This window comes from Gavia stellata, chromosome 11, assembly GCF_030936135.1.
Source record: "Gavia stellata isolate bGavSte3 chromosome 11, bGavSte3.hap2, whole genome shotgun sequence".
In the NCBI taxonomy this organism is placed as follows: Eukaryota; Metazoa; Chordata; class Aves; order Gaviiformes; family Gaviidae; genus Gavia; species Gavia stellata.
Genome location: NC_082604.1, coordinates 29,083,638 through 29,105,346, shown reverse-complemented (window position 1 = coordinate 29,105,346; position 21,709 = coordinate 29,083,638). Strand labels below are relative to the sequence as shown.

Here is a 21,709-nt window from a genome sequence, read left to right as displayed (position 1 = left end):
TTCCGTAAAACAAGCGTGCTCTCGGAGCCCAGCCCGCGCTCAGCCTTGCAGATGGCTCACGGCAGAGGCCCTTACGTGTGCTAATAACAGCTCTGTGCATCAGCTGAGGCGCTTGCCCACAGCGTGAGGCGATGCTTTCCACCCATGGCGCCCGAGTGGAACTGTATGTGGCTTTATGGCATAAAATCCTTCTAATACAGCCTGATCCCCGTGAGGCACAGCCCGCAGAGACCGCGTCTGAGATGTCTGTGAATGCCCCCAAGAGCTTTATGTGCCAGAGCTCCCGTCTCGGGGACGGCAATCTGCCTGGGCTGCGGGCAGATTTTTATTTTATTTTATCCAGTGTGTGTACCTTGCTATTTGTGTTCCATACTGATTTGAAAACTAAAGAATATCTGATCAATATTTCATCAAAAAGGGCATCTGTCAGCGCTGCGGCACGTACGTGCTGGCCCTGCAGGTCCTGTCGTGATGCCGCGGTTCCTGCAGGCTCTGGAACGTTGCTGCTGGCCTTCAGCTGCCGGGTGAGAGGGTGTGCGATGGACCGGGCAACTCCTGACGGCCTTACTCATGCGAGTGATTGCTTTGATGGCAGTTGAACTGCTCACGTGAAGAATGCTTAAAAGTACATACATATATATATATTTTTTTTTAAAAAGCAAAGCCTGTAGAATGGAGGAGGCTGTTTTTCTCACTGCGAGCACCTTCCGTGGTGCAAGGCTGGGGCATCAGGAGCGTGAAGCCCCCGGGGATGCGCAGAGACCCCCCAGGGTTGGGTGCTCAGCTCTGCTGGGGCCCTTCCAGCCCTGTGTTAAATGGGGGTCCTTGTTCCCCCGGGGGTCAGATGTGTGGGCACGGGGTGGTGGACGCACCAGCGTGTCCTTAGGAAAGCGGCTGGGTGTGCAGGGCTCCTGTGCCGCTGCCTCGGGGGCGAGTGGGTGAAGGCAGGAGCTGGCAAGGACCTGGACCCTGCCTGCATTTGGTGCCCGCCGTGGCGATGGGCACCCCTTCCAGCTCCCCGCTCCGTCCCCAGCCGGTGCCGGTTGTGCTCATGGGGCAGGCACCCGAGGGGTTAGCTCATTTTTTCCAACGCGCTTTGAGATTTGATTTTAAAATAGAGTGAAAAGTGAAAGTCACCCTGTATCACAAGTCATATAAATAAGGCCTATTCCGCCAAGAAGAGCTCTTCTGGTTAAAATAGATCCAGGCTTTGAAAGGAGTTGTCTTATCTGGTGCAGAGATTTTATTTATCATCCTCACAGTTTCACCGAGAGCTAACGTTGTTGTGATGGAGGAAAGCTATGGGAAGGAAGTAGCAGCAGGAAAAAACCTTTTGCAGAGCTTTTCTTTAATTGCAAGCATGTGGAACCGCAGCAGCAGCTAAATATATTGAGCTTTTGTGAGTGCAGCTGCGCGGCCTGAGTGGGGGCTGAGGATGGAGCAAGCGGCTGCCGCACTGCTCCGGGCGAGGGCAAGGCTGGGGAAGGGAGAGCTGCCGGGTACCAATCTGGAGCCGGGCGTCTCAGCCTGTTCCAGGAGCAGCGATCCCTACAGCCCTCGGGGAGTCTGCAGGAACGGGGAGGGGAGAACTGGAAAGCCTGAAATTCAGTTGCCACCTTCCCGTGAATGTACGGGTATTTCTTCTGCGACACAGCTCATCCTCCCCTCCCACCGCAGACCCATCAGGTGCCTGCTCGGAGTGCCGGCTCGTATGGCTTTTCTAAATAGCTTCTCTTTCACCATTCCCTAAAAGATAAATGTGTTTCCCTAAACTCTCTGCAGCATGAAAATCTAATTTAAGGTTTACTAAAGTTTCTGAAGGCTCAGCAATCTTCCTTAAAAGCCTTCCAAAATCTCAACAAGGTGGGAGTGTGCTTCATCCTGTAGTATGAAAAAGTAAGTGGAGAAAGACGCGAAGCGGGACAGAAATCAAAGGCAGGCAGCGCCGCGGCAATGCTCTCCCTTTAGTTACGTCCTGCCTCTCCCAGCTCGCACTCAAATTCGTTCATTTGCTGGGTGCTGCTTGCGGTGCGGGAAGTGTTGAGCGAGCGCAGGAGGTCGGAGGGGTGTTAGCAGTGTGTTTTACAAGCACGGAAATTTGGGAAGAGTTGCTGTGACGGTGGCTGAGAGCGCGAGCATCACTCCCGGGTCGCTGAACCTCCCGCCGGAGCCGGGACTGTTCCGCTGGGCTGAGTTCCCCGGGATGCTGCAGCATCCCGGTGCTGAGCCCTGCTCCGGGCTGGGCTTTCACCTCCTCCTTTGGGTGAGCTGAGGCCAGCCGAGGCTTTAAACGAGGAATCTTAACGGTCTAACCCTGGGCAGACGCGCGGGCTGGCGCGAGGCCCTCTCCGTGATGCGATTGTGACGCAGGGGAAAAACAAGGTCAGATTTTTCTTGTCATTAATTCAGAGCAAATTCTGCCTGCAGAGGCTGCCTGTTGATTTTTGGAAAACGTTGAGGCAGCCTCCAACAAGGTGATGGGCCCCGACTCCAAGGAAACGAGCAGCAGGGTGAAACCAGCCATCCCAAACCCCAAAATCCAATTCAATGTGCAAAAGCACCGAAGAAACCTTCCAAAACGAGCGGTTCCTGCGGCTGCCGGCGGGATACCCTGCGCTCACCTTTGGGTACAAAACCAGGCGTTTTCTGCCGTTGCCCCTCCGTCGCTTTGCTCTGGGGAAAAGAGCAAACCCGGCACGTAGGAGAAACCCAACCCCGCAGGTCCGCTGGCCCGGGGCGGAGGCGAAGGGGTCCCATTTGCACCCGGGTGCTCCCAGCGTGCAGGGCTGAGCCTGTGCCGGTCGCTCGAGCACCAGGCCAGACCACGTGCTGGATCTCCATGTGGCATCGTCCTCGCCAGGAGCAAGCCGGGGATAAAATTGTACTGGCAGGAGGCGAAGCTTCGGCTTTCAGCCAGGAATCCTTTTTTTTTCCCTGCAGAGGTGACACATCTGTGGGCAATGACATTATCGAGTGGTGAATTTTGCATCAGCAAATAACCCAGCAATAATCACACCTCGCTAGGCTCTGTGATGTGATGGAAATGGAGCCAAATCTAGTTTTAATACAGAAAATTATCTGTCGAAGGTGAGGATCTCCAGCTGGGAAATTGCTTTTCAGTGCGAGGGAACAACGTGGTGGGCGAGGGGCAGGAGTGGGAGGTCTATTTGCCAGTGCCATGCTGAGTCGTGGGGGGGGAATGCGTTTATAGACGGCCAATTGGGATAGGCAAGAGAAAGACGGTGACTTGGTAAGGGAAAAAGTAATGATTTAAAAAAATATTTCTTTCTCTAGTATGTTTTTCTTCCAAAATACTCCCCTTGGCTGAGGCTGTGAATCATCCTCAGCCGTTGCTTGAAATGCCAAGTGCGCCTTGCGCGCTCTGGAGTGATTTTATTTTTTTTTTTTTTAATCGGAGCCGAGCAGTGGGCACCGTGCTGTGCCACAGCCCCGGCAGCCGCCCCGGCTGCTCTGGGTGCAGGCGCCCACCGCCACCCACACCGACTGCCCGGGGGTGCTGGTGGGAGGTGCTGCCTTCCCGGCTCCCGGCTCTGGCTGGGACCCTAACAGCGCATCTCACCTTCCCGATTGCACCTGATGCTTTGGAGATCACCTCGCCGAGCGAAAACTCACCTCCCTGGCTGGTTTTTTGCAATTATCAAGGAAAAAAATTACCGCAAGGATTCCCCACCTGTGTGGTCCCGATGATGCTCACTGTTCGGGGGTCCCAGGCCCCTCGGGTCCCCCCCGCCGCGGTCTGGGAGCACAGCGGGGAGACAGGCGGGTATACCCACTATTGCGTATACTTATTACTTATATTTAAAGAGACAAAGTGCTCATTATTCTTACATGAGCCATCGCCAGCTCTTGGGCTGCTCCCCACGTGCCCGAACGCTCGAGCATTTTGCCTCTCCGTTACGCCTCGCTGCTCGGTGGGGCACGGCTTGCGCGGCGAGGTCGGAGTTGCCTCAATTCAAGAGAGGAGGTGCAATCCGCAAAGTGCATAAATAATTCCTTTTCTTCTCACCCTTGCTGGGGACCTGTATGCGTACTTAAGCAAAAAAATCACTTTGGGATAAACAGCTTCAACACTTTTTTCAGCAGAAACGCATTTTAATGTATTCCTATAAAAATAACACTTCCGAAGCTTTTGCATGGAAATCAGGCTTCATTTGGATTTTTTTCATCCGCAGAAAGAAGCTTAATGATAAACTGAACCCTATTCTCATTCTTATCTTTATTGTGTGGGACCCAGAGCATTTTACTCCAATGATAAGAGACAGGACCTTTCCCGAGGGCTATAACCAGGATGTTATAACCAGGACGCTGTTGCCCGATTATTGCAATTACAGAGAGCAGAAGTAAATGCAAAATTAGTTCGAAATACATGTGTTCTTTGCTTGGGTTCTTTATTTCGGTAGCATTAGCTGTGTTAGGCATTTCTGACCTGTGAAAACTTGGCGTTTGCAGAGCTTGGGCTATCGTGCAGGAAATCGAGTTTCAGTTTAAATACACACTAAATGTGCATCTTTAAAAATAACTTCATTTGTACTCAAAGAAACGTGATGTATCAAAAATTCAGAATGGCCTTTTTTGAGGGAAAGAGAGGAAGAGTCTCCTAACGGAGCCGACTCTTCTTGTTCTGTTTTTAACCAGGGACTGATCAAAGCAGCTCAAGCGTTAGCAGCAGGCACGCTCTTTGCTTTCTGACTCCTGCTCGAGGTTCCTCTGCCGCGCTCGCCGATACATGTTTAACGAAGATGCGGGAGCGCTTACGTAGCTATTGCACCAGGCCCTTTGCAAGTGCAAGCGGGCGGGCAGGAGCTTTTCATTTTCCCCCCTTAGCAGCACCAGAGCCCGACTCTCTGGCACGGCCATCTCCCCTCCGTCGTGCCCAAATCGCGCTGAATTTCCCAGCTCAGGGCCTGAACCCCTCAGCCCTCCTTATGGAGGGCCGATATAAAGCAGAATTCTAAGTTCTGGAGGATTTTGTGTGAGCTATGTGAGCTTTGGCCCATCCATGAAACGAGTAACACGTAGTTTTATACGTAGCTGGCGTGCAGGTCTTGAAAAGCGCAGAGAAAAGGTGTGCCGTAGAGCAAAGTGACGTCGTGACAAGCTGGCAAAAGGCACCGGTGATGTCGCAGCCTCCTCTTCTGTGTCTCAGTGTCGCTTTCCGCGGGGTGTTTTGCAAGGTCGGAGAAGCAGGGCAGGAGCGATGTCTGCCAGGGCGAGTACGTGCTGTCTCATCAGCATCCCATATGGGACCTGGCGCTTCCCCAGCTCACTGCCGTCTCTTTCTTCCAGCGCCTTAGGAAATATGTATCCCTTCTATATATGCATATAAAATATCTAGGAAATAATATTCCTATAGCTTAGGAATATCCAGTTAAATCCACACACTGTTTCCACCACAGGATATTCTTTTTTTTTTGAAGCAGTGGTCAGAAAGAAATACTGCCCCAAGTTTTTCCTAACAATAGACCAGAGTCTGCCGCTGAGTCTAAACTGCAGCTATGCTTTGAGCTAGCTGGCGAAAGCGCTGCGCATCGGCTGCGCTGCTGTCGGACGTTGGCTTTATGGAAAAGTTCCTGGGGAAAAGTCACTTTGGATGGGTTTTAAATACTTGATGTCAATAGAAATACTTCTAATTTTATTTTTTTTTCCTAATTTTGACTGGTGTGATGCTAAACGCTGAGGCACAAATCCAGGAGGAGTTTCATTCCCCAAATGACATGTTTCGGCAGCATTGTAAATTTTTTCCAATTTGTCAAATGGAAGCTTTGGAAAACAAACTTAGTTTTACAAAGAGCTTCAGATTTCAATAAAACTGTGCATTTTGGCAGCACAGCATCCTCCCGGCGCTTCCCTGAGCGGGTTCATGCGCCAGTCCCGGGTCCGCACACCCTGTTCCCCCCCCGGAGAAGGGGCTCCGGCGCCTGCCCCGGTCCTGCTCGCTCAGCGACGCAGCAGCCTCTGAGCCAGTTAAGCCCATTCTAAACCCGTTGAATCCCAAGGAGCCTGAATTTTGGTAGAGTGAATTTTTGTCGGCAAAAACCTCTTGTAGTAACAGATTATTTTGTTCTTTCTAGGGACATGGGTCACTTTTGGAGGTCAAATCTCAGACGAGGTAAGTAACGCTTGGTGTAAGTGTAATGCATGAAGTAAAAACTAAGATGAGATATTTTTAAATGAAACCATGGCTACCAAAATCAGAGGAGCCTCTTTCTGTACAAGGAAATGGCAGAGAGTTACCATGCAAAGCAATGCAAAGCTTGCGCTTCTGCTTACAAACCTTAATGAATCTGACATTTCCAGAGATCAACTTTAATAAAAAAACCCCATCTATCCCTTAAAGCGATCTTCTTTTCCGCGCTGTTCGGAGCGATATTTCCTCCTTACCATTGGCAGTGGTACTGCTCCTGGAGCAGAAATGGGAAACTATTTTTGCATCATGTATGTGATCAGCAGCAGCCATAAATACAGGCAGGGGCTCGGCTTACAAGGAGCTGCCGGATGATTTATTTTTTACATAATAAGATGAAACAAATGAAAATGAGCCTGGGTTTCCTACGCACTCTTGCCCGTACCAGATGGCTCTTAATCTCAGTTAATAATCCTCCCGAGTGCTGGGCAGCACGTGGGTTTCCCTCCGTCTCAGGTACGCTGCGGATGGTAGTCAGCAAAAGGAGAGCAACCTCCCGGCTGCCTCCCCTCTAGTACGTGACAGAAACCCCAAAATAACTTTTGCAGAAGGAAAACGGCCCAGGAGTCTGAATTCAAAGGTTTTTCTTGCTTTTTAAGTCACTTGATCTTTGGTGGTATTTCTTCCGCTGGTGGCAGATCACGGAGTTCATTCCCGTTTCTTGGTATTGCAGGCTGAAGCAAGACGACTTGTTTCAGTTATAAAGCTGCTCCCTGGCTCTCCTGCCCTCCTCGGTTAGAATAAGCCAGTGCAAAGTGTTCGTGCATGGAAAAAGAGGACTGAAACGCAGCCCCGTCCTTGGGGGATGCCCACCCTAAGGACGCTGGCTGTGCGTGGGTGCCCTGGCCAGGACCCGTCTCCCCGGAGCCGCCAGCCCCCTCTGGGTGCAGAATCCCCCCAGGGAGCAGTGGGACTCCCGGGGATCGCATGAAATGACCTTCAGCTGTTTAAATACCCCATGAAGTCATCTGGGGAACTGCAAGACAGCCTGTCAGGTAGCCAAAACAGAATTAAACTCTTACCATGGAAATATCCTCTCTGTATTAAGCGCCACAGATGTGCAGAGTATCTTCTCTAACCCTATTTAATTCTTGGCTGCTTTCTTGTTAGAAAGCCCTGGACGTTCCTGTGAGCAGGGATTAATTCCTCCCAGGATGAGTCAAAGGGAATTTGATGAAAAATCCGTGTTTTGGTGCTTCTTGGGCCAGCGCACGAACCCCTGGTGCTCTGCCGAAGGGTCTCGCCCCCCGGGAAGGGGATGCTAACAGCCATCCCAGCCCCGCTGAAGCCCCTGTGCTGTGCCTCCAGGGGCTTTGCCCTGGCTGGGATGAGCCGCTGGCCGCTTGGGATGCGGTCTGCCACCCCTCACCTCTCCGTCTCTGCTTCCCCGAGGTGGCCGAGCAGCTGATGACCATCGCCTACGAAAGCGGCGTCAACCTGTTCGACACGGCCGAGGTGTATGCGGCCGGCAAGTGAGTGCCCAGCGTCCTGCTCCGCTTCCCTGGGGTCCCTCTGCCTGGCTCTGCTCCTCCCTGTGTCACAGTCGCTCATGATGGACAGGGCTCTGGTGGTGCTTGGGAATCCCCCTTCCCCCTGGGGCACAGAAAAACCTTTATTTTTGGAGCACTCTTAAAAAAAAATAATTAAAAAATCAAAACCAAACCTCCTTGCACCCAGCTGAAGCCTGAAATGTATCACTTGTGCCACTTGACGTTGGCACAGGGAGAAAAATGTCCTGAATAAATGAATAGTCAGTGCGCATCTTAATGGTGATGAATGGCCTGTGCCAGTGACAGCTCCCGGTGCGGGGAACCGCTCTGGCTGCAGCAGAGCTAATGCTCTTAGTGTCGCTGCGGGATTGGGAAAAAAAAATACCCATCCATAATATATTTGACTTTGGCTGATTTATATGGCTTTGTATTTAGTGTAAAAGGTGGACCGGGACATCACGTCCCTGGTGTGGGGATGCAGTGGCTCTGCCGTCCCGGAGCGGGTTCAAGCAGACGTAGGGCACGGGGGTGCAGGTCCGTCCCCATCGGAGCGGGTGGACAAGATGCTTTGTACCGATGGAGGGGGCCCGTCCCAGCCGGTGCTGGGTCACCGTCACCGGTGGAGGGGAGAGCTGCAGAGCTGGGAGCAGCGCTGCAGGCTGGTGTCCGGGTGGCATCGCCCGGGGGAGTCGGGGTAGATTGTGGCCACGATGGTTTGTCTGGCGCTGAGCATCCTCCTGCCTCCCCTCACGCAGGGCTCTCTCTCTTGTGCAGGGCTGAGGTCATCCTGGGCAACATCCTGAAGAAGAAGGGCTGGAGGTACTGTACTGCCGGACGGCACTCCCTGGCCCCCCCAAATGAGCGGGACCCCTGGGCGTAGGAGAATCCTTCTGGCTTTTCAAAGCGATGCATGTTAGGTGATGCCGGCTCGGGAGCGGGTGCTGCTGTCCCCAGGCAGTGCCGGCAGCCTGTGCGTGCCAGGGCTGTGCGCAGAGCAGCCAGCCAGGGCTCCCGCGGCAGCCAGACCTTCCAAGAGCTAAAAAGGCTCTCCTAGTTTTTTGGGAGCGTGCACTGACTTCACGAGGCTGCGATCATCAGCCTGCGGTGCTGCCTTGACCGTTGCAGGAGACCATCCTCTCTGTGCGCAGCAAGCACAGTTAACACAGCTTCTGGGTGTATCCGTCATCGTTCCCAGGCACGGTGTATTGAGACAGATTAGTTGTGCGTCGGCATCCTTATCCACGTACATAAGACCGTGCATTAAGAATGCAAAGCTGTGATGGGCCTTCATCTTGGGTAGCCTGCTAGGAGATGATACCTAATTTAAATGATGCACATTAGCATATGTTGTGTAGTTTTGAGAGCATCTGCATAATCTTTAAAGACCTCCCGTGTGTGTCATATCCAGCCTTCGACTGAAGAATGGGTTCTAGTGGTGCTCTCACCAAAATCAGTATCCCCTGTGTTAGGGGGATGGTTATTCAGTAAGAAATATTCTGGAGACTGTGGAAGACAAAAGGTGAGTCTAGCAAAAGCTGGAGAAATTGTGTTGCACACGTACAGTTATGCAGCAAGGTAGTTTATGAAAGATAAATCTTTAATTTAACATCACATTGGAATTTATAGATCAATTCAGTGAATGTATCACTCTCGGGGTTTTATTAACTCCGGGAATACTGCATGATAATGAGAAGCACTGGACTTGGATACCAGGAGGAGATAGCCCTTGGCAAAGGGCTCTGGAGATTGCTCACTCCATAATTAAAAATGTGTATCTTTTTTTGGTCACTTCACTTGAATTAGCTTTGGTTTCCGGACACCAGCCTATGGTCACTCCCTGCCCGCAGCGGACCTGAGCGTGGGAGGAGAGGTGGTCTCCAGACCTGTTGTAAAAAGGATTATAGGGGTGTAGGAACGCTTGCTCCAAGCCCAGGGCTGTAAAACCAGGCGCGGCCGCCGCTGCGGGAAGCCAGAGTGCTGCTGCTTGTCACGGGCAGCATCCTATTTCTTTTAACAATAATAATTTTTCTGTTTTGTTTGCAGGAGGTCCAGCCTGGTCATAACAACAAAACTGTACTGGGGCGGAAAGTAAGTCTCACAGTTACTTGTAACGGTGTTTGCCGCTGCGTGCTTTTCCCCTTTGCAGCCGTACAGCCAGGTGGAGATTAACGGCACCTCGGACCGGGAGTTTCTTGCTGCCGTTTTCTTTCTCCTCATTTCGCCAAGTCTTTTAAGGAGTGGGAGCGTGGCAGAGGCGTCAGCCCCCAGCAGCGGCCGGGGTGCCGTGCCGGGCGTGCTCCCGCCCCGAGCAGAACTGCGGCTCCGGGAGCTGTACCCAGCCGTGCTTTTCAAGCGCCGTGCCTTTCTTCAGCTCGTTTCCATTGCGGGTTCTTTTTTGGCCCCAGAACAAAATATCAATGTGCGTTTTTCAAATCTACTGGATTGTCTGAGGAGAAACCCAAACAAACCATGAAAGTGGCTGCAAAGTCTCCGGGAGACTTTCATCAGAGGTGTTGTGCAAATGATTATGATTATTTTTCCCCCCATTACACTGAAGTTATTTAATGGTGCATTGAACTGAGGTGCAACACAGTCCTCTGCTTTTCTGGCAGAGCCAGGCTATAACTAAGACACTGCCGCGTATTTTGGTAAGGGGGGTCTACAGCAGCTGTCCCGCTTCGTTGTGCCATTGCGTCGCAGCAGGCTCAGGATTTGCCTGGTGTGTTAGAAACACGGACAAAATTAAACAGTCAGAAGGAAAAATTATTAAGCCATGGGTTGCCTCTGAACCTAGTTCATACATGACTGATGGGCCACGGTCGTGTGGGTCTTGTTTCTTGTTGCCTTGCCTTGGCAAGGTGACCTGCCTGGAGGAGGTCCGGTCCCGGCAGACAGGGCGTTTAAGGATTTTGGGGGTGACCTTGGCTGTACCTTTGTGCCTGTGATGTGAACCAGCACCCGATTGCGAGGAGCACCTTGTTGGGTTTGACGTCTCCCAGATTCACGGTGGTAGGGCGGGTTGGATGCTGCTTTGCTCTGAGATGGCGGATGGCGTCAGCGAAGCCTCAGTGGTGCACAGTCAGCCGGGGCACAGCCCCATCCCCACGCTGCCTGGCCCCAGCAGCCCCCGCCTGCCCTGCCAGCATCCTTACCCCTCCGCCTGGAAACCTCGGATGGCAGCTTCAGGGTCAGGCAATATCCATAGCAAGGCTGTTACCACATTCGCCGTGGTATTACTCATCCCGGATGCTGATGTCTTTGAGGCTGGGAACGCGAGAGAGCTGCAGGGTCTCCCTCTTGTATGAGTTGTAGCTTCATTTTTGGGATGTTTAAACCAGAATACAAAAATAGCGCTTCCCAATCGTTAGCATCTCAGACGTCTAACAGCCATGTACCTGTTTTTTTTCCTTTGCAGAGCTGAAACGGAAAGAGGGCTTTCAAGAAAGCACATCATTGAAGGTATGTGTTGTGGGGTAGGGTGGTCTTGCTGTGCCCAAAATGCACTGAAGGACTATCCTGGCTTTTCTCAAAAGGTGTGAGCAAACACATCGCACACAAAAAGCCTTCTCTACCACACCTCTACGCAGCAACAACCTTTTGGTTTTTTGCTATAATAAGCAAGCGTGTTGCCCTTGGCTGGCTGCATCTGCATCACTTGCAGATTTATTGCTTTTCTCCGGCAATTGGGGTTTGCCGCACCGGGGTTTCATCACTCGCTGCCTCGCGCGGGTTCCCGGCAGCTTTGCGGTGTTGTTCTCGAGAACGGCCCCAATCCCAGCTGCCGCGGCGGGATCGGCTGCGGTTCCTGTGGCAGGAAGGCTTGGTTGGTCTTGAGCTGTCCTGCTGATACATATGGGGGATGCACATACACCCCTCGGCTCTTTCCTGGAGGGGCTGGGGCAGTCAGCGGCAGTGCGTGGCCGGCAGACGTGGCCGTGGCTGTGGCCGTGTGGGCTTCCTTGGCGGAGCAGGGAGGGATGAGGATGCAGGCCATGATGTCAGCCGGCAGAAATAGCCTCTGGAGGGGTGCCAGGTCCCATCCGCCGAGCAGCCGGCTGGGGAGGGCTGCGGTTTGCTCTCGGTGCTGCTTCGTCTCAGGCGCTCAATTTTTGCGTGCGTTCCCTCGCCCGGCTCCTTGCATCCAGTCCCGCATCCTGCTGCGTGTTGCCGTTGCCTTATGCACAACCTTGCTCATCCATCGGGATTGATTCACCCAGGTCTTTGCTGCGTCTAATGCACACTACTCATCTTCCTTCCGATTGCTTTTTTTGTTCTCTCGGATACATTGCTGTTGGAGAAGGAGTGAGAGCACATATGCTTTTCTATACAGGGAAGTGTGTTTCACCCCATCTGGCTCTTCCCGGAGGGCTGCTGGGTGTCGGGTCAGGCACCCAAGTGCAGCGACCACAGGCATAATTCGAACTTGCACAGGACTTTGTACACACAGGGCACAAATAGAGCAGCACCCATAAAAAGACGCATTTCTGTCACATTAAGGATCAGCAGTGTCAGCCCTGACCTTGTCCCAGCGAAAGGTCCCGGCCTGGGCTGGCTCCCGACGGGGGCAGGAGCAAAACCCCCCCGGGAGGACCCTGGGGCTGACAGCCCCGCCCCGTGCAGAGCACGAGCGGGTCCTGGACCCAGAAAAGCAGCCAGCAGCACAGGGGCCTGGGTCTGTCTTCTACATAAATCCCAAGTAAAAATAGCGTGGGTCTGGAGGAAAGCTGCGGAAAGCCGTGGAAGGGAGTTACAGGGGTGTCCGGCTCCTTGGGGGGCGGGAAGAATCTGGGAGAGAAGGGGAGCATCAGGCTTGGTACCTGTGCTTCAGGGCTCTGCGGAAGGATTCGCACCGCCCGCCTCTTGTTGCTGTTTGACCCACTTCTGTCTGCCGCCACCGAGGGATGTGCAAAACGTCCTCTCTGGGTTACTAGGAAATGATACGCTCTATGCCAAGGTCCTCGGGGCAGCCCAGGGCGGCGGGCTGTGCCGCTCCCCGCCGAGCGGCTGCTCCTCGCTGGGCGATGCCGATGCCGGCCTGGGTCATCCGGGACTGAAGCCCCAGGGGAGCAGCACCCTCCATAAAGCAACACGCCACAATGGCTGCAGCAATGAAAAGTGGTTCTCTTTACTGCACTGTGTGCGCTGGGGTAATTAGCCTCCTCTTTGATTTATGAGATAAGCCCTAATTGTTTACAGTGGTGGTTGGTTAAGCTAATGTTTGCTGCCGAGACAAATTAGAAAAGAAAAATTCAGGCTCATCTATATTACTCGTGTGCCGTGGTGTTGGTAGTTTGATGGCGCGGGGGGGGGGACCAGCCCGTTCACAGTTCACGCTGCAGAACAGGCGGAGGTATGCTTTGATCTTTGCTTATCAGAAGGTAGCATCCGTCTGCAAAATATCGGGTTTGCACGCTGGAAACGGCAGCTTTAACTTGCATTTGGCCGTTTGCATGTTTTATCGCCAGAATCTGCAATGGCCCGTTTGTCACAACTTTCAACAACCAGGATTTGTTCTGTATACTTTATAACATAGATTATATGGAAAATGTTATTACTATATATACATCATCCACCTCTCGCCTGGGATGTCACTGCCACCCGCATCACAGCCTGGCTAATACCGTCCCAAGCGGGTGAGGTGGGATGAACGTGGCCATCAGCAAACAGGGTGAGCAGAGCAACCTCCTCCCCGGGGTACAGATTTGGTCATCTTCCATCTCAAAGGAGCCATTTCGCAGAGATAAGGAGCATCACTGGAGCACGGTCAGTTTTGCCTCATAGGAACCAGCTTGTACATCTGGGATTGTCCTGGGAAGTTTGCAATATTTAGTATTTGCAGAATTCGGCTACATTAGGATATGATTCCCTATTAAGGTAATGCTGGAGAAAGTTTTTTAGCAACATTTTATTGAACTTTCATTTGACTAACCCCCCATGAGGTGGTGTCCCGGCCGCTGGTGCCACTAGACCCAGAGGTGCTCGGGGACGTTGCATCCATGTCATAGGCGGTCCAAACCGATTCGTTTTCCATTTCTTGTGAAGCTACTTCATGAAATGATAGAAAAATACTGGCAGCAGTTGAAATAACATCACCAAACACATAGCAAATAACATTAAGGTCAATGTTAGCTATTTTCTATAAATACCTTTGGCAAAAATGGCCATTTTTTCCATCCCAAATTCAGCGAACATTTTCAGACTGCTCTATTTTGGCTCATTCTTCATGAACATTCATAAAAACATTTTGTTCCTGGGAAGATTCATAGAAAATAAGCGTTAGAAATCCTATCTCTCTCATGCATGCACACACACACATATATATATTTATATATATATGTATGTAGGCTTTTGATGCCATCTCCTTTCAGATCCTCATAGAGAAGCTGTTGAAGCCTGGGCAGTCCTGGACTGTAGCTGCAAAATGGTGCCTTCTCTTGCTCTGCAAAATGTTTTCTGCCCTACACAATGCATTGGTGGGCACAGCTTGCTTACCCTGCAGAGAGGGTAAAGCCCTCCGCGGTGCTTTACCTGCTTGTCGTAACATACCTAACCGAGTGCCGCCATCCTCCCGTCCAGGCTTGCATTTGTGGAAGACCCCCTGGGGCAGGGCTTCGTTAGGTGGGACAGGACCAACGCAACGTGTCCTGGGCTTGCATAGAAAGGCTCCGTGATGCGATTGAGTGTAAACAAACTCTGAACAGAAGCGGAGCGCTGAGGTTGGGTCCTGGCGGCTGCCTCCTGACAGGCTGGCCACGGACACGCTTGGCAACCGCTGCCTGTTCCAATCCAAATCTCAGCCTGGTTGAAAAACCAAACAAATTCTCCTGGAAGGGGGGAACTCTGCATGCGGCCAAACTGGTGTTTTCTTAATATGGCTGCATAGACATGGGACGACATAATGCAGTATCCTTCTCGTATGGTTGGGTAGATATGTAGTAGATATGTATATAAATATAACGAGCCCTATTTTTCACAGAATCACTGAGGTTGGAAGAGACCTGTCAGATCACCAAGTCCAACCACCACCCCAACCCCACCATGCCCACTAAACCATGTCCCACAGTGCCACGTCCACACGGTCCTTGAACACCTCCAGGGATGGTGACTCCACCACCTCCCTGGGCAGTTTATTCCAGTGCTTCACCACTCTCTCAGTAAAGAACTTTTTCCTAATATCCAGCCTGAACCTCCCCTGGCGCAACTTGAGGCCGTTTCCTCTCGTTCTATCGCTAGCTACATGGGAGAAGAGACCAACACCCACAAATTCTCCCTAATACAGTTTTGTACCTATCAGCTCTGCGCTGCCATACTCCTGCCTCTCTCTGACCATGCAGGTTCTTGTCTCTGCTTTGCTGTTTCCAGGGCTAAAGGCGTCTCTCCAGAGGCTGCAGCTGGAGTACGTGGACGTCGTCTTCGCAAACCGGCCAGACAATAATACCCCCATGGAAGGTCAGTGGAAGCTCGAATTCAAGGCTTTAGCGTGACTGATCCTGGCTTACAGGCTTAGACCGATGATGGTAGGAAATGAAAAACAATTTTTATTAAATACTCAGGTGGGGCAGCTTAAATATGAAATACCTCATTCATGATATCCTGGAGCCCTATATATTTACACTTCAATGAAATTAATTTGTATCTCTTGAAAGGAAATTGAAGTTTCCTTTACGTCTCAGTGGTGGCTTTAATGTTGTTTGTTTCTTTATTTCCTTTTCCTGATTCCTTCAGATAAAGTGAATTTGTGTTTGCGTTTAAGGCAGGTCTTTGTGTCAAATGAAACCTGTATATCCCTACCCCTAGTGCAGTCAGCTCTGGAGAGGGGAGCGTGCCAGTGCTGCCGTCCCCATCCTTGTCCCAGTCCCCTGGGCTGCCCGGATAGCACGTGCTTCTCCCAGCGCTGGAACCAGGGGTGCGATCCGATGCGTGGTCAGAAACAAGACACGACTGGCAAGCTTTAGGGTTCGCTGCCCCAAGAGCTTGAGCAGCACAAGCTGATTCTCTGGTGGGCTCTGCCGAGGGGCTGTGCGAGGACGCGGCCCCCCCGGGCACAGTGGGGTCCCCCCGGGCACGGAGAGCCGTGATGCTCTGCCCGTGGCTGGGCTCAGCCTCGGTGCCGCAGCCGCCCGCCCCGCGGTCCTGGTGGGGAATGGGCCTTGGTAAATTCAGACTGTTAAATTCAGGGATCGAATTCAGGAACTTGCAGGACCTGTGACTCTCTGTGCGCTTTAATTATGTTTCAGAATTGCTGATGACCATATATGTGTGTTTTGTACGTGGCCATATAGCCCTCTTATCCAGGAACCTTCATGTTTTGGGGTTAGTGCCCTATTTAATGGGCACCAGTTCCCATTCCTTCTCTTTTCCCACGGGAGTTAACACAATCATTCACACTGTGGCAGAAGATTAGCTTCACAGCTAAATAAAAAATAGCAAGAAGAAAGACTTGCAGGCTGCAGAAGCTGTCATGGATGAGTACATGTAAATCAAACAAACCTGGAGCTTGACAGGCCCCTCCGAAGCTCCTGGCTTGACTTTCAGCGGTTGTGACACCTATTTTCTTAACGAACGTGGGGCTGTGCAACCCGTCACGAACCGTGGGTGACCGCAGTACCGCTGCCCCGGCCGACCAGTGCCAGCAGCTATGGGTTCGGGGAACTGGCCTGGGGTTTTAAGACCAGTGCAGATTTTGTAGTAGCTGATGAGGCCGAGGAACATGACGTGTTGTATCTCGGAGGGAGAAATGACCTCTCTGCTCAGTCAGTTGTCATCTAATGAGGCAGCGCTGAATATATTTCCCATGCCCGCGCCGCACAGCTGATCTCAGGCGTTTACAGCTTTTAAGATGCTACAGATACCGCTAGCAGCGCTGGAGCTTGGCAGTAAGATATAAACTGTGGTGTTTGGTGAGATTTTGAGCAGGGTGAAAAAAGGGACATTTTTATTATGAATGGTGTGGTGTTGATTCTTTCTATGTACTTCATGCTTTTTTTATGGTTCACCTACTAAGCCACTTCTACCCCAGAGCATCTGTTGAACCATCTGTCGGTTCTGCACTATCTGGCGCGCACGATGAGTGCTGAGCTACCTTCACAAGACGTACAATCCCCGCTCCGTCTCCTTACGTGTGCCTATGCTTTTCCCACGAGCAAATAGCCGCTTCCGACGCAGAGCGGTTTGTAGGTAACCTTAAAACGTTCCCTCCTTGTGCTACTCATGCCAACACCTGAGGGTCCTGCTCGAGCACGCGGTGTGGTTGTGTGCGGTAGGGTACAACCAGATAAATCAAAGGACAGACTTTGAATGTTCATTTTGCTTTCTTCACTTGCTGCAAGCAGGCAGGTGAGGTTCCTCTGCTATCGCTCGGCGTCCTCCGGCCGCTGTGGTCCGTGTGTCTGCAGGCATCGGCGGGCAATGGGGCAGCAATTTAGGAATACTCCTCTGGCCCACCCCAGCCAGGGCAGAATCGCTTCCCGCTCCCTGTCACGGCCCAGCGCAGGCTGCCTCAGGAGGCGTGGGTAATGGAGAGCTCGTATGAAGAAATGAGAGTTTAATACAGATTTCTTCACTGTAGGTGACACCGGTCCCCAAAGCGTCAGGCAAAGTTTCCTTAATCTAAAAATCTGAAACCTATTACCTCTCTCAAAAGTCTCAGAGCAAATTAGAAAAGTTTTTCATCGTAAAAGCAGTGCAATAGTAGCTCCAAGGAACCAAAGCTCTTTGCGTAACCCTGCAGTCAGGTCCGGCAGGTCTCTGGCCAGGACAGCCCCGTCCCTCCTCGCCCCTGACCCGGTCTCGGCTCTGCCAGGGCAGGCGGGACGAGGGGCCATCCTCGCTGGGGTTGGCCGTCCTCGCTGGGATCGGCCGTACTCACTGGGGTTGGCCATCCATGGGGCGATCCTGCGCCCAGGCAGCTCTGCCATCACGCGGTCTCCCCAAACGGGGACCTCGGGAGATGGGTGGTGGGAAGGATCCGTGCTTCTCTCCTGAATTTCTGCGAGTTTCGAGCCTCGTTAGTCAGGCTGGAGATCTGATCGCCCAACAGTGTAGCAGATGCTTTTTTTCATCCCGAGCAGCTTTTCCAGCAGACGAGCAGGGCAGCTCTGGCTGCGGGGAAGGAGGGTCCCCGGGGTCTCCTGGTGAGACGCCCCGGTGTCACTGTGCCGGGGGACCGGGTGCCCGCTGCACAGCCAGCCCCAGTCCGCAGCCCTGGCAAGCAGGTGGGGAAGGTGACATGGTTCCTATCAGGGAACTTTAAGCTACTTCAAAATTATTATTGCGCTGCTGGAGGCTGTTTTCCAGGTTTTGAAACATTAATTTGTATTTAAAAATATCTCCCCTTCTTAAGTGATGCCATTTGTGCCATCCAGCTGGCCGACCGAGCGGTTCAGGCACGTGCTCTTCGCAAACCATCCCATCACCATACCCATGGGAGCAGCCTCTGGTAAACAAGAAGATATGGATATTATTTTTTTTTTCCTGAGTTGACTTCAGTTTTTCTTGAAAGGAGTAGAGGTGGGAGGAATTAAAAGAAGCATGGACTGAAATGTGTAAAAGGCATACCATGAAATGCTTATCAAAATTCCTAAATGGTAGGGCAGCAAAAATAGAAAACTAAACCCAGTGAGAAGCCGGCGCTGCCGAGGAGGGAGGGATTGCCGTACAGCTGCCCGTCGCGCACAGCACGCCTGCGGGTAGCAGGGTGGCTGCTTGATAACGGGGCATTTTGTTGGACTAGTACATACCAGAGAATAAAATGCTTAGAAATAGAGAAAAGTATGGCTTTGGCTAAAACGAAGAAGGAAAAAAAGAGAAAACAATATCTGGCATTTGAACTCTACTCTTCATCGGGGAAAAAACTCCTCAAGGCAACCTTTCCCTTGGGAGGAAATCTCCCTTTTCAGTGGGGAGGCAGAAGCAGGGTGTCTCTTGTACAGCCCTCCGAGGTTATAAATGGAGACTTCTTCATCTTTAGCAGCTTGTCGCTGCCTGCAGAAGAAATCTCACAATAACATCAAGATTGGCAGTGTAATCTCCCCTCTGCCAAGCTCCTTTTTTTTTTTTCCCCCCATAAATAGGACGAGAATCCTCATCATATAACAGGCAGCTCATCTTGATCTTGCGACAGCGATGCCCGGAGTCACTGTCCGAGTAACAGCAGACACGCCAAGGGATGGAATAAACACACAGTGCTTCTCCGCACATCCCTGTGTCCAGCCAGAGTTGTTTCATAGTTGTCTGATGGGTCAGAAATTCATGGTGTAGCTGTAGATACCGGTTCCCTGCTGCTTTCCCAAGGGAAGAGCGCACTGAGACATGGCAGGACCCGCTGCCTGCGAGGTGCCTTGTGCGGCACTGAGAGTGGTGACTAAGTACTCGTTTCTTTTGCTTCTCAGAGTGGGTTTAGCCCATTTTTGTCCGTTTAAATGCTGTGCTGTTAGTGGCTGGCGTAGTGCCGGTGCCCTGGCAGCTGCTGCTCAGCTCCAAAGGGCAGGGAGTGCCGAAGCTCAGTAAGAAGAAACAATTTCTGACTGCAGCCGGGGCAGTTGTTTCTGCTCTCGTGGTTGCTCATTGGGACTGTGAGCCCAGGGCTGCAGACCCCGCAGTCCCCGGAGTCTCCCACCCCGGGGACCCCGCTCAGTCCCCGGCTCCTCCGCAGCAGCGATGCAGTGGGCACTGCCTGGGTCCCTCGCCATGCCGGGTACCCAGCTGGCTGCTCCCAGGGAGAAATCAGCCTTAAAAATGAGTCGCAAACAGTAAGCAGGGACTATTTTCTTTATAGCATTAGAGGGGCATCCTACCAGGCTCTGTAACCTCCTGGGCAGCCATGAGGGATAGCCAATTTTTTCTCCTTCTCTTGCAAACTACAGTTTATGATGGGTCCCCCCCACCTCCAAGAAGGCAGGGCTGCTCAGCAGAGGTCTGACGGACAGCAATTAAAGATCCCGTCCCGGCACACGTAGCCTTGCAGGCTTCCATCTTCCCAAAGGAAAGAGAGGACTGTGGGACTGCTGCGCTGGGTTTTGCAGAGGTGCCGCCCGCTCCTCCCGCGAGCGGCAGGGCTCTCGGCGGAGCGGCGTTCAGCCATCCCGTTCTGCAGCTTTATCCCCAGCATCCTCATATTCCTAGTAAAAAGAAGCAGGACCAAATAAATGCTTCTAGTAAACGAATTTTAAAATCAATTTAATTTAGCTTTTAGTTTATTTTTCGACTGTGCTGCCCTCTTGTGTTAAATTTTAGAAGAAATATTATCAGAAGGCATTGGTAGGCAATAGCCAGTTGCTGAAATCAGTTTTTAAACAACTGCAGGATAAATGTCTTCACATTCGCACTGTCAATGTTTTTTCATCCATGTTCGAGCAAGAGAACGCAGCAAAAGTGGTGTTTAATGCAAAGCTGCTCAGGCTTGTCGGCGTACTTGGCATTTATAAGTGGCTTTGGGGAGGATCTGGTACTGAAAAATGGGCCTCTGTGCAGTTCTCATACTCTTTTTTCTCCTCCTTTAGAAATTGTCCGAGCGATGACACATGTAATAAATCAAGGCATGGCGATGTACTGGGGAACATCACGCTGGAGCGCTATGGAGATCATGGTAAAGTCGATTTTTAGGAAAGCGTTGACACTTGGTAATTCTGCATCCAGGCTGCTGAGTCTGCTGAGAGCCGCGCTGGGAGCTGAACCACAAGCGTGGGTCTGGGCTGGGGATGTTTGTGTTTTACTCTATCCAGCATCTTTTCACCTAAAATAATTTTAAAACCTGTTCTGGAACGAGCCCAGTGTTCATTAGGAGAAGATGGGCTGATCTAGTTGTTTGGGTGTCTTGGCTTGTTTAACTGGGCGTTGTTTCAGTTTGGGTTTATTCGGCTGACTTCAAGACTTTCAGTAAAGTGCCTGTTTGATGTTCATGCCCACTGATGCTCCGTTTAAGACGTGGCTCTGTGACCCACGGGACCCTTGGAGCTGCTGCTGCGGTGGGAACAGCCCCCGCACAGGGGAGAAGCCCCACGGGCGGCACTGCTCTGCACATGCCACGTCCAAAGGTGCAGATGGGAAATATCCCTGCTCGGCTGCAGGGACCTCCTAATCGGCTTTACCTGAAAAGCCCCAGACCGGGGGAACCAGTGTCCTGACGGCTCATCCTTAATGCTTTGTCAGAAGCATTTGTTATTGCCCAGAGAGGTGGTAGATGCCTCATCCCGGGAAACGTTCAAGGTCAGGCTGGACGGGGCTCTGGGCATCCTGATCCAGTTGAAGATGTCCCTGGTCATGGCAGGGAGGTTGGACTGGATGACCTTGAAAGGTCCCTTCCAACCCAAACCAGTCTATGATTCTAAGGGGTGCCAGGAGCATCCTACTGGTCCCTGCTTCTTGTGGCAGGGGCAAAACACAATAAACAGGCTCAGCACCAACCATCCCAGCTGGGAAGTTGTTCGGGTTGTCACTGCGCCAGCGCTGAAGCAGCTTTGGGCTGGAGGAGGCAGAATGCGGGTACGTGCCCTGCTGTGCCGGTGCAGGCAGGGATGGGGCTGCGTTTCTGCGTCAGCGTTCATGGGGATGTGCGTGGCCTTGGTAAGGGATAGAGAAACTTGAGGTCATTGGCTCCTGCGCACTCAGGGAGTGTTGGCTGGGAAGTTATGTTGTATTAATGAAGTATTTTATCTACTGACTTCTTTTCTCCAGGAAGCCTACTCCGTAGCCAGGCAGTTTAACATGATACCACCTGTGTGCGAACAAGCTGAATACCACCTTTTCCAAAGAGAGAAAGTGGAGGTTCAGCTGCCGGAATTATATCACAAGATCGGTGAGTCTGAGGCTGCTGTGCCTTTCGGCTATTTCATTGGCAGAAAGACATACAGAGCGGGCTGACCTGGGGCTCTAGATGGGAGCAGCGCTCTCCTCCCCTGGATCTGAAGGGGACAGACAGGTATCTGTCTACCTAATGACCTAAAAAAAAAACCAGCTTACCATGCCTCTGATAGAAATAGGTGCTAATTGCTGTGGCTGCTTCTTACTCTTTGAG

General features: G+C 51.9%; 1 protein-coding gene across 5 annotated transcripts in view; it reads left to right on the top strand.

Annotated features, from left to right (window-relative positions):
• KCNAB1 (potassium voltage-gated channel subfamily A regulatory beta subunit 1) overlaps positions 1-21,709 on the top strand; it is a 76,129-nt gene that overhangs the window by 50,390 nt on the left and 4,030 nt on the right. For 3 of the 5 annotated variants that reach the window (XM_059822524.1, XM_059822525.1, XM_059822526.1), the window contains exons 3-10: positions 6,093-6,130; positions 7,598-7,677; positions 8,470-8,514; positions 9,739-9,783; positions 11,111-11,154; positions 15,058-15,144; positions 20,196-20,281; positions 21,370-21,490. In XM_059822524.1, the coding sequence (XP_059678507.1) occupies positions 6,093-6,130; positions 7,598-7,677; positions 8,470-8,514; positions 9,739-9,783; positions 11,111-11,154; positions 15,058-15,144; positions 20,196-20,281; positions 21,370-21,490 (546 nt within the window). The remainder of the gene's footprint in view (positions 1-6,092; positions 6,131-7,597; positions 7,678-8,469; positions 8,515-9,738; positions 9,784-11,110; positions 11,155-15,057; positions 15,145-20,195; positions 20,282-21,369; positions 21,491-21,709) is intronic. The other 2 variants (XM_059822527.1, XM_059822528.1) reach the window with 1 other exon arrangement.